At 50.4% G+C, this 13,857-nt stretch overlaps 1 protein-coding gene across 1 annotated transcript in view; it reads right to left on the reverse strand.

The window, feature by feature from the left end:
• Nucleotides 1-364: 364 nt before the first annotated feature.
• Nucleotides 365-13,857, reverse strand: part of LOC126174832 (replication termination factor 2) — a 67,714-nt gene continuing 54,221 nt past the window's right edge. The window contains exon 5 of the mRNA XM_049921211.1: nucleotides 365-674. Coding sequence (XP_049777168.1) covers nucleotides 469-674 — 206 coding nt within the window. The 3' untranslated portion in view covers nucleotides 365-468. The remainder of the gene's footprint in view (nucleotides 675-13,857) is intronic.

The following is a 13,857-nucleotide window of genomic DNA, read 5'->3' on the forward strand; positions in this document are numbered from 1 at the left end:
AATGATGATGAGGACAACAAAATACCCAGCCCACAAGGACAAAATCTCCAACCCGGCCAGGAATAGGACCCAGGCCCACTGCATGGGAGGCAAGCATGTTACCACTCAGCTAATCAGGCGGACAACATTTTCAGACGATGTCCTGTTTCTTTCTGTAATCAAATATACATTTTGAGACACCTGTGTCCTGTAACAAACTGCAATATAGAATATGACTGCTCTGCATAATAGTCCTCTCTCGTTCAGTTAACTAGCTATGCTAGTACTCATCAAAACACCAGAGATCTAAATGCTACTTTTTTATGTTGGTTTTCCTATAAGTACCAACAGACAAACATGTTCACTGAGATAGACTGTCAGTTGATTATGGTACCATTAATTTTAAACTGTTTATTGTGTCTTATTTATGTACAAATTTACATAAAATACATTAATGCTGGCTTGTAAAAATTATCAATATCAAGCAAATCAGTTATAAAAGGGGTTGTAAGTAATCCAATGTGCTTTAACTTGCTCATTTGCCTTATGATGAGATGTAAATAGGGATTTGTAGACTTCAGATGCCTTTGGATCCTGTGCCACACTATACGAACTTTTAGTTTTCTTGAAAACTGGATCTTCAATCTGCCCATTACCAGTTCTCTTGAGTGAAACTTTTTCTGAAGGTTTGGTACCTGCAGCAAAACAATTTACATAAACTATATAGACATGTATGGATGACAATGAATAATAATTTAAATACAGAGCACAAGTTGGATATTTCAAGTTTCAAATTAAGGAAGTAAACTATAGTGTTAACCCTTCGGCACTGTTCCCACTGAGGTTATAAGAGATGCTGTACAATACATGGTGCTTCTTGCAATATGGTGCAAAAGTAACTTGCATTGATGGAGTACATACACTGTCTGTACAAAAATTTACGATACTGACTTTATTGCTAGCGTGTAAGCCACATCGGCACAGTAACTATGGTCGAAGCTTGAATTAAGAACTATAAACAACAGACATGCAATCGACCAGCCAGTTTTAAGTACTGGACATGTGGTTGTAATGTGTCAAATTTGTTGCGCCGTAAATTCCAAAGGAGCAACATCTCTCATTCAAATGTTCAGAATGTTCTCCACAATGATATGAAGAATAAAAAAAATGAGCATAGCTTGTCCCAAATACATGACTCATAAACAAAAATGACACGTGGATGCCTGCCAGACTTTGATTAAAACGGGAAGCATAGAAGTTCTTGCGTGAAAAGACTCAACAAGGGTGATGAGACTGTGTTATCACTACAAACCTGCCACAAAATGACAAGGTGCAGATAGGTCTCTGATGGTTCGCCAAAACTGAAGAAAGTGCGAACGTGATGTGCGAGTTGAACACCCAAAACAAGAACTTTCCTGATAATTTTACATGGTTGTACATACATCTGTGCATTATACTCAACTGGGAGGGAGGGAGGGAGGGAGGGAGGGAGGGAAGGAAGGAATATACAAAACACCTGACATTAGAAACACCATCTTAACATTTCTCTATTTTTAATGAACCGGTCTCAAATCTCTTTCAACTGATGACACTGTAGAAACGTAATGAAGTGACTGAAGTGGTCACAATGTGATGACAGCAGTAAAACACCAACACATATCTCTGTCACACTACCTAATGCAACTGCAAGTGCTGGTTCCTCCATTGTGCAACAGGGGCATACGATATACAAAGAGGGGAAAGAAACTAACATATATATTTTGAAAAGTTCGCAGTGAAAAATGTAGTTGCTGGCCAGTTTTAAGCTTGGTGCAGATTAGGTTATGCATTGCTACATACAAAATGTAGCTAACATACTAAAATTGTTTATAATATTGAAAGGAGAGCCATACCTCTTTCCATTCTCATATAAATATGTGATATATATTGGTGGAGGTCATCCAAGACAAGTGGTAAAGACATGCGACATGTGAGGCTATTGCCACCCTGTGGAGGGGCCTTGTGTTTCTCTTTTTCATATGCTGCCAATACAAGCTAAAGCACTCACTCACACTTGCACTTTCAAGCTGAAAGATGTCTGCATCTGTGAAGAGTTCACCATCCACATCTAACTACCAATGGTGACTGATCTCACTTCAAACCCAGCACTTTCTTCTTAACACACCTCAAGCTAAGTCACATCTACCTTGTAAAACTGAACAGTTCTAGAAACATTAGCTTTATTAATTTTAACTATTATTTACATATGTACCACACTGAATAACTTACTAACAAACTTTTCATAGTGGCATTTTTAATTCAGTAGAATTAGTGCTCACGTTGAGAACTATGTTTGATATTTATAGTACTACGCAGGTGCACCCAGTACTTCCTTCATTTTTCAGTTTTTGGAGCTTTAAATAATGTTGAGCCACAATAACCTACTCTCCAGGTCCAAGATTACTGCAACTTAGGCAAAAACATGATTTACGCTGTCTTGTTACTTGTCATATAGCTCCAGTGGGGACACAAGTGTTGCCTGGATAAGCTTTGCATTGCGCTACCTTTATTGTAATGTGTCACATCGCACATTATTGGTTGGCTGGTTAAAAATTGAGGGGGGGTGGGGGGGTGGGGGGGGGGGGGGCAACTGGGATGTCATCAGTCCCTTGTTCCCATTAGAACAATTACCCATGGGAAAGAAGAAACCAAAGAAGAAGTATGACACAGTAACAGGAGAAAGGAAGAACCAGTTGACAGAAAGACAACAAACACTACAATGGACAAAACAGGACAAGAAAACCACAGAGAGATGCAAGAAACAGGGAGAAGAGATTAAAATCAAGAAAGCAGATTACCATGGCTGGCTGACCATCAGAATAAAAAAGGAGAAGCCAGTCACTCTACAACACATTAAAACCTCCACCCTAAAAGCCCCAGGGTGGATGACACAGAGGGACAAAGGACATGCGCTAAAACTCAGATCAAATGATAAAACCCACCCTCATGAATAAAATGTAAAACTAAATCTGCTGTTGAGGCATTGTCACCCAACACCGAAGGTAGGGTGCTGGGAAGGTTAAAAGTACCCCGCAGAGCGGCTAAAAGTGGGCAGTCCAGCAAGAGGTGGACAACTGTCATTTAGGAGCCACAGTGACACTGAGGTGGGTCCTCGCAATGGAGGAGGTAACCATGGGTGAGCGACGTATAGGCAATGCAGAGACAACAAAGGACAACTGATTCCCTGTGAGAAGTCCACAGTGAAGACTTCCACACACTCGCAGTCTCCTTACACACACTCGCAGTCTCCTTAATGACACACAGTTTGTTGTGCATACTGTTATGCCACTCCGTCTCCCAAAGCCGAAAAACCTTGCGGCATAAGACAGAATGCAGGTCAGTTTCAGAGATGACCATCTCCAGGAGCAGTTTCCGCATAGCCTCTTTAGCCAGCCTATCAGCAAGTTCGTTGCCTGGGATTCCAATGTGTCTCGTGGACCACACAAACACCACTGAATGACTGGACCATTCCACGGCAGAGATGAACTCCTGGATGTTCCCTACCAAAGGATGGCGAGGGTAGCACCGGTTGACAGCTTGTAAGCTGCTCAGGGAGTCAGAACAGAGAAGAAATGACTCACCAGAACAGGAACGGATGTACTGATATGCACTAGATACAGCCACAAGCTCTACAGTGAATACACTGCAACCAGCAGGCAAGGAATGCTGTTCCATATGACCTCTGTGGACATAGTCAAACACAATATTACCATCAGCCACCAAGCCATCAGTGGAAACAACTTCAGAGTCCTGGAACACATCAAGAATTGAGAGGAAGAGAGAGCAGAGTGCAGCGGGGTTGACGGAGTCCTTATGGCCATGCAAAACGGCCAGACAAAGCTTCGGCCGAGGTGTACGCCATGGAGGTGTACGTGAATGGACCTCAAGGAGAGGTGGTAAGGGGAAGGACTCCAGTTCAGAGAGAAGAGACTGCACGGGAACCGCAACTGTGAGCCCTGACCTGGGCCGCCGATGAGGGAGATGAACAGCCATGGGTGGGAAAAGGAGACAGTAATTCAGACGCTCAGGAGAACTAAAAATGTGAGCAACATAACTGGTGAGCAGCTATGCACGTGGGATCCGCAATGGAGGGACTCTGGCCTCCATCAGGGCACTGGTCACTGGACTTATTCTAAAAGCTCCCGTCACTAGGCGAATGCCACAGTGGTACATTGGGTTAAGGAAACGCAATGCTTAGGGCACTGCTGAACCGTAAACCAGACTCCCATAATCAAGGCAGGATTGCACAAGGGCTCTGCAGAGCTGCAGCAGTGTAGAGCAATCTGCACCCCAGTTGGTGTTGCTCAGGCAGCGGAGAGCATTGAGGTGCTGCCAGCACTCCAGCTTAATCTGACGAAGGTGAAGTAGCCAAGTCAATTGGGCACATCAAAAACCAGTCCCAAGAATAGATGAATCTCCACTACAGTGAGTGGATCGTCATTAAGATAAACTTCAGGTTCCAGATGAATGGTACGATGCCAACAGAAGTGCGCGACACATGACTTTGCTGCTAAAAACTAAAGCCGTGGGCTAGAGCCCATGACTGCGCCTTGTGAATGACTCCCTGTAGGTGCCACTCAGCATCACCAGTACTGGAGGAGCAATACGAATGCAGAAGTCATCTGCATACAAAGAAGGGGAGACCGACGGCCCTACATCTGCTGCTAGGCCATTGATGGCCACTAAAAATATATGCTCAATATAGAACCCTGCGGAAAGCCATTATCCTGAATACGGGGGAACTACAGGAAGCACCAACTTGGACATGGAAAGTAAGGAGCGACAGGAAGTTTTGAATAAAAATTGGGAGCAGGCCCACGAGACCCCACTCATGCAAAGTGGCTAGGATATGATGTCGCCAGGTCGTGTTGTATGCTTTACGTAGGCCAAAACAGACAGCAACCAGACAAGAGATGTTTAATCATCTGACTGTGGATCCGATCCGGCCCAGGAGCTGTGTTGGGGCAATGTGCAAGGGCGCTGAGGAGCTCCCATTCTATAAATGGAGCATTATACGGTTCACTGTGGCATGCAGTGAACGAGAGGACTTTCATTTCCATCCTCCGTTTGAGGGTGCAAAAGGCTTTGGGGGTAGTTCTCCAATGCAGAGGCATGAGCATAGTGCTCAGCAAAGTGCTTGGCAATCGCGTTTGCCTCGGTAGAGAGCACGCCATTGATGTTGACGGCATGGACACCTGTTGGGGTCTGGTACCCAAGAAGACATCTGTCTTTGTCCAGACTTGGGAAGGTGACGTGTGGCACCCAATGGTCAACACGTACCTCTCCCAACACTCCTGTTTCTGTCATTTTATAAGCAGGCGAACACGAGCACAGAGCCGCTTAATGGCTATTAGGTGCTCTAGGGAAGGGTGCCGCTCATGTTGCTGTAAAGCTCGCCAACACTAACTGCCTCAGCGACTTCCGGCCACCACCAAGGGACTGTCTTTGGCCGGACGCATCCTAAAGAACAAGGGATCACGTTTTCCACTGCAGAAATTATTGTTGCAGTGACCTGCTCAATCACGACACTGAGGCCAACATGTGGGGGAGATTCAACTGCGACAGCAGAGGTGAAGGCTACCCAGTCTGCTTTGTTTAAAGCCCATCTGGGTAGGTGTCTGTGGGCATGATGCTGGGGGAGTGACAGGAAGATGGGGAAGGGGTTACTATAACACAGGTCGTCATGCGCTCCCCACTGGATGGATGAGAGAAGTCCTTGGCTCCAAATTAATAAATCAATTGCCGAATAAAGACCAAGAGCCACACTGAAATGTGTGGTGGCCCCAGTATTTAAGAGGCAGAGGTTGAGTTGGGACAGTAAATTTTCGACATCTCTGCCACGGCCAGTAAGCATGGTGCTACACCATAAGGGGTTAATAGGCGTTAAAATCACCCAAAACTATGAAAGGTTTAAGGAGTTGATCAACCAGTGCAGCCAATACATTCAGGGGTACCGCACCATCTGGAGGGAAATATATGTTGCAGACAGTTATTTCCTGCGTCGTCTGTATCCCGACAGCCACAGCTTCAAGAGACGTTTGGAGGGGCACAGGTTCACTACATACCAAGGTCAGAACATAAACGCAAACTTCACCTGACACACTATTATATTCGCTATGGTTCTTGTAATATCCCCTGTAGCTGCAAAGGGCAGAGGTCCGCATTGCCGGGAACCAGATTTCCTGGAGGGCAATGCAGAAAGCAGGTGCAAAGCTTAACAGTTGCCATAGCTCAGCCAGGTAGTGGAAAAAACCGCCGCAATTCCACTGGAGGATGATATCATGGCATGAAACACTCAATGAGGCAGTCTATGCCTCAGGGTCATCTGCTGCCACCGACTTATTTCCTGAACAGGGTATATCCATTGTGTCTGAGGATCTGGGGAGATGTAGGTCCTCAGCGGACGCCAGAATCTTCACCTCATCCTCAGACAGTTGTGGTGTGGGTGCCACCACAATTCCCTTGGTCTTGGGGGTCTTCTTTCTGGATTTCTCTTGCTGATCCTTGGGTTTCTCTGGCTGGGAGGGCTTCACTGATTCAGTCTCCAGGACTGAGGATGATCGTGAAGCCCTACGAACAGCTGCTTTTGGGTGGTGGTGGTTGTTGGGATGTTTAAGGGGGACTAAACAGCTAAGGTCATCAGTCCCCCATTCCAAAAACAGGCGAGACATAAATGCACGAAGCAGGTAAAACCCCAAGGGGAAGGAGACTCCCCCCAGGCCCTAAAAGAACACAAATGCAGTAACGAACACTACAGACACGAAGAGTACAGATGAACGCCAGACAAAGAGAAACAGAAGAAAAGAAGACGGCCGGAGACTGGTTGACTGACCACGACTACAAAAAAGGGAAAGAGTCAACCAACCGACTACACACTAAAATCTGCAACCAAATATGAGAGACTCGAGGACAAGAGACACACAAAGAGAAAGGAGCAGGACATCCCTAAATGGAACCATAAAAAGGACTACCACGGATAAAATGTAAAACGTCATCAGCCCCGGACGCATTGTCGCTTAAAACCAAAGGCAAAGTGCCCGGGAGATTAAAAGACTGCCGGAGGGTGCGCAGTCGGGGACACTCCAATAAAATGTGGGCGACCGTCAGCCGGGACCCACACCGACACGGGGGGGATCCTCCTGACGCAAAAGATGGCCGTGCGTCAGGTATGTATGGCCGATGCGGAGCCGACACAGGATAACAGAGTCCCTGCGAGAAGACCGCAGGGAGGAGCGCCACACATCGGTCGTCTCCTTGACAGCCCGCAGTTTATTAGGCGCTGTCATGCCTCGCCACTCAGCAGACCACATCCCAAGCACCTTACGGCGCAACACCAGCTGCTGATCGCGAGCCGTGAGGCCGATTTCCACAGCTGGGGTGTCGATCGCCCCTTTGGCCAGCCTGTCAACACGTTCGTTCCCCAGGATGCCAACATGACCTGGCGTCCAAACCAAGACCACTGAACGACCAGAACGGGCAATGGCGGAAACAGACTCCTGAATAGAGGACACCAGAGGAGAGGAGGGATAGCAGCAGTCGATGGCCTGAAGGCTGCTCAGGGAGTCACTGCAGACGACGATGGACCTACCGGAGCAGAAACGCATATGCTCAAGAGCGCGCAATATGGCCACCAGCTCTGCAGTAAAAATACTGCAGCCAGCCGGCAAGGAGTGCTGCTCAACATGGGCAGCGTGAGCAAAAGCGTAGGCAGTGCGACCATCATCCAGGGAACCATCAGTGTAGACAGTCTCACAGTCCGAAAATGAGGCGAGGAGCGCAAGAAAACGGCGACGGAGGGCCACAGGCGGAACCGAGTCCTTGGGTCCCTGTGCCAAGTCCAGACGGACGGACGGCCGGGACAAACACCAGGGAGGCGTAGGTGCACGGACCTGGAAGGGAGGCAGAAGAGGGAATGACCCCAGTTCCGACAGTAGGGACTGGACGCGGACAGCTACGGAAAGCCCAGACCTAGGTCGCCGGTCGGGCAGATGGAGGACCATGGCAGGGAAAAGCAGGCAACGATTGGGATGGCCTGGCGAGCAATGCACGTGGACAGCATAGTCGGCGAGCAGCCTATGGCGGCGAATCCGCAGCGGGGGAACCCCGGCCTCCACCAGTAGACTATCCACGGGGCTCGTACGAAAAGCGCCGGTTGCAAGCCGAACCCCACAGTGGTGTATGGGATCTAACAACTTCAACACTGAGGGTGATGCAGACCCATAGGCCAGGCTCCCATAATCAAGCCGGGACTGCACAAGGGCTCTGTACAATCGCAGCAGCGTGCAGCGATCTGCACCCCAAGACGTGTGGCTAAGGCAGCGGAGGGCATTGTGGTGCCGCCAGCATTTTTGCTTCAGCTGCGTAATATGAGGAACCCAAGTGAGCCGGGCACAAACACGAGTCCCAAGAAGCGGCAAGTGTCCACCACTTCAAGCAGGTGGCCATCGAGGTAAAGTTCAGGATGAGGGTGGACCGTCCGACGCCTGCAGAAGTGCATAACTCGGGTCTTGGCTGCAGAGAACTGAAAACCATGAGTCAGAGCCCATGATGCTGCCTTGCGAATGGCGACTTGCAGCCTGCGTTCGGCGACACCCGTAGTCGTGGAGCTAAATGAGATGCAGAAGTCGTCGGCATACAAAGAAGGAGACACCGACGACCCCACGGCTGCAGCCAGACCATTAATGGCCACTAGAAATAAGGAGACGCTCAACACCGAGCCCTGCGGGACCCCATTTTCCTGTATATAAGATGAACTAGAGGCGGCACCGACTTGCACCTGGAAAGAGCGGCGCAATAAAAAGGTTTGAAGAAAAGCCGGGAGCCGACCACGAAGACCCCACTCATACAACGTGGCGAGGATGTGATGCCTCCATGTGGTGTCATACGCCTTCCGCAGATCGAAAAATACAGCAACGAGATGCTGACGTTGGGCAAAGGCCGTGCGGATAGCAGATTCCAGCCACACCAAATTGTCCGTGGCAGACCGGCCCCGACGGAAGCCACCTTGGGATGGAGCGAGGAGACCGCGCGACTCAAGGACCCAACACAAACGCCGCCCCACCATATGTTCGAGCAATTTGCACAAAACGTTGGTGAGGGTAATGGGACGATAGCTGTCCACCGCCAGTGGGTCCGCACCGGGCTTCAAGATGGGGACAATAACACCCTCTCGCCATTGCGACGGGAACACGCCCTCGCTCCAAATGTGGTTAAAGATGGTGAGGATGTGTCTCTGGCAGTCCCTGGAGAGATGCTTCAGCATCTGTGCGTGGATGCAGTCCGGTCCTGGTGCTGTATCAGGGCAATCGACGAGGGCAGTGAGGAATTCCCTCTCGCTGAAAGGAGCATTGTATGTTTCAGAATGACGCGTGCGGAACGACAACGGCGTCTGCTCGGCTCGCTCCTTGAGAGAGCGAAAGGCGGGGGGATAAGTTGCAGTCGCAGAGCTCTTAGCAAAGTGCGCAGCAAGGTGTTCAGCAATGGCAGCAGCATCCGTGCTGACAGCACCGTCCAAGGAGATCCCAGGGACACCCATAGGGGTCTGGTGGCCATAAATCCGCCGTAGCCGGGACCACACGAGCGAGGGGGAGACACGGGAGCCCAAGGATGAGACATACCGCTCCCAGCATTCCTGCTTACGCCGTGTAATAAGACGGCGGGCGAAGGCACGGAGCCTCTTAGAGGCGATGAGGGTCTCGAGAGACGGGTGCCGCCTATGACGCTGGAGGGCCCGCCTACGGTTGCGAATAGCCTCAGCAATCTCCGGCGACCACCAGGGTACAGCCTTCCTCTGAGGGAGTCCAGAAGAGAGGGGGATGGCAGCCTCAGCCGCCGAAATGATTGACGTGGTTAAGACACGGACCACCTCGTCAATGTCACCCTGTGGGTGAGACTCAACGGCTGCCGCGGAAGTAAAACTCGGCCAGTCAGCCCTGTGGAGAGCCCAGCGGGGCAGGCGCCCAGAAGAATGACACTGGGGAAGTGACAAATAGATGGGAAAATGGTCACTACCAGACAGGTCAGGATGCACTCTCCAGTGGACGGATGGGACAAGTCCGGAGGTGCAAAGAGAGAGATCGATGACCGAGAACGAGCCATGGGCCACACTGAAATGCGTGGGAGCACCGGTGTTCAAGAGGCTAAGGTCGAGCTGAGCCAACAAATGCTCCACGGCACGACCGCGGTCATCGGAGACAGTCCCACCCCATAGAGGGTTGTGGGCATTGAAATCGCCCAGCAACAAGAAAGGTGGCGGCAGTTGGGCTATCAGAGCAGCCAGGACATGCTGGGCGACAGCACCATCCAGTGGAAGGTAAATACTGCAGACGGTAATAGCCTGTGGCGTCCATACCCGAACAGCGACAACCTCTAAAGCTGTCTGTAGAGGTACAAACTCGCTGTGAAGAGAGTTAAGGACATATATGCAGACGCCACCAGACACCCTTTCATAAGCTGCCCGGTTCTTAAAATAACCCCGATAGCCATGGAGGGCGGGGGTTCGCATTGCTGGAAACCAAGTTTCCTGCAGAGCAATGCAAAGAAAAGGATGAAGGCTGATAAGTTGGTGGAGCTCAGCTAGATGGTGGAAGAAACCGCTGCAGTTCCACTGGAGGATGGTATTGGCCATGGATGGGAAAGGCGTGAAGGGACTGGGGAGGCAGATTACGCCTCCTGGGCCCCTGCTGCTACTGAGGCACCACCTGAACAACAGCCATCTATTGCGTCCGAGGGACTGGCGAGATCCATGTCCTCAGCGGACGCCAGGATCTCCACCTCATCCTCAGACGCAGAGTTGGTAGGAAGCGGTGGAATGGGTGCCACCGCAATGTCGGTAGCCTTGGGGAGTTTCTTCTTCTTCTGGTTCTCGCGCTGTGCCTTTGGTGGTTCAGGCTGGGAGGGCGGCACTGGGTCAGTCTCAGGGACAGACGACGACCGTGTGTCCCGACGACCAGGGACCGGCGGTTGTTTAAGCCACTTGCGGCTGTCGGCCTTGGTACCAGTCGGAACTTGAGAAGGGAGGTCCCCAAGGGACCCCTTCCTTACAAGAGTAGCCGAAGAAGTCTTACGCTTCTCCGGCTGGGAAGGGGGAACTGATGTCCCCGATGGTTGGGGGGGTTGTTGCTCCTGAAGTAGATGGAGCAGAAGCAACAGTGGGTTTAGTGCCCCCCACCATCAAGGGGGCAGGTGTGGGACTTCGACTCTGAGAGCTGACTGGAGCGGATGGAACTGTAGCAGGAGTGACAGTTGTGGCATAAGAAGCTGTCATGCGCACTGGATAAAGCCGATCATATTTCCACTTCGCCTCAGTGTACGTCAGGCGGTCGAGAGTCTTGATTTCCATGATCTTCCGTTCCTTCTGCAGAATCAGACAGTCTGGCAAGCAAGGCGGATGGTGCGCACCACAGTTCACACAGATTGGAGGCGGGGCACAGGGATGATCAGGATGGGATGGTCGACCGCAATTGCGACAGACGAGGTCAGAAGCACAGCGTGAAGACATATGGCCAAACTTCCAACACTTGAAGCACCGCATCGGGGGAGGGATATATGGCTTGACATCACAACGGTACACCATCACCTTGACCTTCTCAGGTAACGTGTCACCCTCGAAGGCCAAGATGAAGGCACCGGTGGCAACTTGACGATCCCTCGGACCCCGGTGGATACGCCGGACGAAATGGACACCTCGGCGCTCCAAGTTGGCGCGCAGCTCGTCATCGGACTGTAAAAGGAGATACCTGTGGAAGATAATGCCCTGGACCATATTCAGACTTTTATGGGGCGTGATAGTGACGGAGACATCCCCCAGCTTAGTACAAGCGAGCAAGGCCCGCGACTGGGCGGCGTTTTTATCAACACCGATACAGACCGCATCTTGGACAAGCCCTCCACCTCCCCATACTTGTCCTCTAAATGCTCTACAAAGAACTGAGGCTTCACGGATATAAAAGATTCCCCATCAGCTCTGGTACAGACAAGATACCTGGGCGAATACGTCTCACTGTCATTCAATGCCTTTCGTTCCTCCCATGGTGTGGCGAGGGTGGGGAACGATTTGGGGTCATAAACGTTACCTTTAAAATGTGCCCTCGAACGCTTAGAGACTGCTGGTGGGTGGCCACCAGCGAGAGAAGATGTGCCCCGCTTCATTGTGTGTCATCCACCCTGATGCCACCTACTCCGACCAAGGGCCCTCCCCACGGGCGCCACCCAGCCACAGCAAGGGCCACCTGGCAGGATGGCCATTGCCGGGAGTCCCGATGCCCCAGGGAGATGGGCGTCTACTCCTTGGAATACGTGGGGAGTTAACGGCGCAGGCATCAGTAGAGCGATCCCTGTGTTGTCAGGGGGCTACAAACAACAGGGTACATGGCGGCCCCACCACAATGGACTGGCTACCGTGCTGGATCTTTGGTGCAAGAAAGTCCAAGGTCGTTGTCGCAGTTAAAAGCAACACTGCAGAGTGCAGTGTGGTAATTGCACCCAGGGACGTATCCTCACCCAAGAGATGGAAAACGAGCAGGACACCATTGCAACGACGAAAAAGCCGGCTAAAGGTCTCAATGCACGACGGATACAGTGCACCATGTAAGGCACCCTTCCCCAATTGGCTCGCTCTTTGGAATAATTTAGAAAGATGGAGGTCAAACCCAACCGGGGACCATCACATAAAGCCGAAACATTTGAGACTCCTTTTAGTCGCCTCTTACGACAGGCAGGAATACCGCGGGCCTATTCTAACCCCTGAACCCGCAGGGGGAGCTGCTTTTGGGCACTTCAACCACTGGCGGTTGTCACCTTTCCCAATAGCAGAAACCTGGGAAGGGAGTGACCCAAGGGACCCCTTCTTAGTGGTAGGAGCCAAGGAAGACTTACGCTTCTCCAGCTGAGAAGTGGGGGCTGGTGTCCCTGATGGTTCAGGGGACAGTGCTCCCGAGGTAGGTGGTGCAGTAGCAACAGAGAGGGAAATGCCCCCCACCATCAAGGTGGCAGCTGTAGTCTTCCGGCTCTGAGAGACAACTGGAACTCACGGAACTAATGGGGCTACAACTGTCCTTGTAGCGGGGGTATATGAGGTGGTCATAGCCACAGGATGCAGGCACTCAAATTTCCTCTTGGCCTCAGTGTAGGTCAGTCAGTCCAGGGTCTTGTACGAGGGCTATTCAGAAAGTAGGGAACGTTTCCATCTGACACCGCTAGGCACGCGCTGACCATGTATATTTTGATATGTGAGTGCTCGGCAGCTCAGTCCACATCCATCCATGACAGCAGTAACATCTCTGCATGCCTGGTTTTTTCGATATTCGAATGTGAAATGTGTGCTGCAATTGAAAATCCAGCCAGTTGTGAGGTGCGGTATGTGATATGGTTTTTGTTGGCAAAAAACCTAAAACCTATAGAAATTTATCGTGAACTGTGTGAAGTGTATGGAAACAACGTAATGAGTGCATGTTCCATCAGGAAATGGTGCATTCAGTTTAAAAATGGCCGAACCAATGTTCATGATGAAGAGAAGAGTGGACACCAGAGCATTGTGACTGACTACCTTGTCACTAAAGTGGATGAAACGATTCGTGAAAACCGTCGCTTCACAATAACGGAGCTTTCGCTTTCTTTTCCACAAGTTCCAGTGATTTTGTTGTTCGAAATTGCCACTCAAGAGCTAGGCTACCACAAATTTTGTGCACAATGGGTGCCCAAAATGCTTACAGAGCATGATAAAGAACAGCAAATGGGGGCAACTTGGACAGTTCTGAAGGCCCACCACAAACATGGTAATACATTACTGGATCAAACCATAACCGGTGACAAGACTTGGGTGAAACACATGAATTGCGA

This window comes from Schistocerca cancellata, chromosome 3, assembly GCF_023864275.1.
Source record: "Schistocerca cancellata isolate TAMUIC-IGC-003103 chromosome 3, iqSchCanc2.1, whole genome shotgun sequence".
NCBI lineage: Eukaryota > Metazoa > Arthropoda > Insecta > Orthoptera > Acrididae > Schistocerca > Schistocerca cancellata.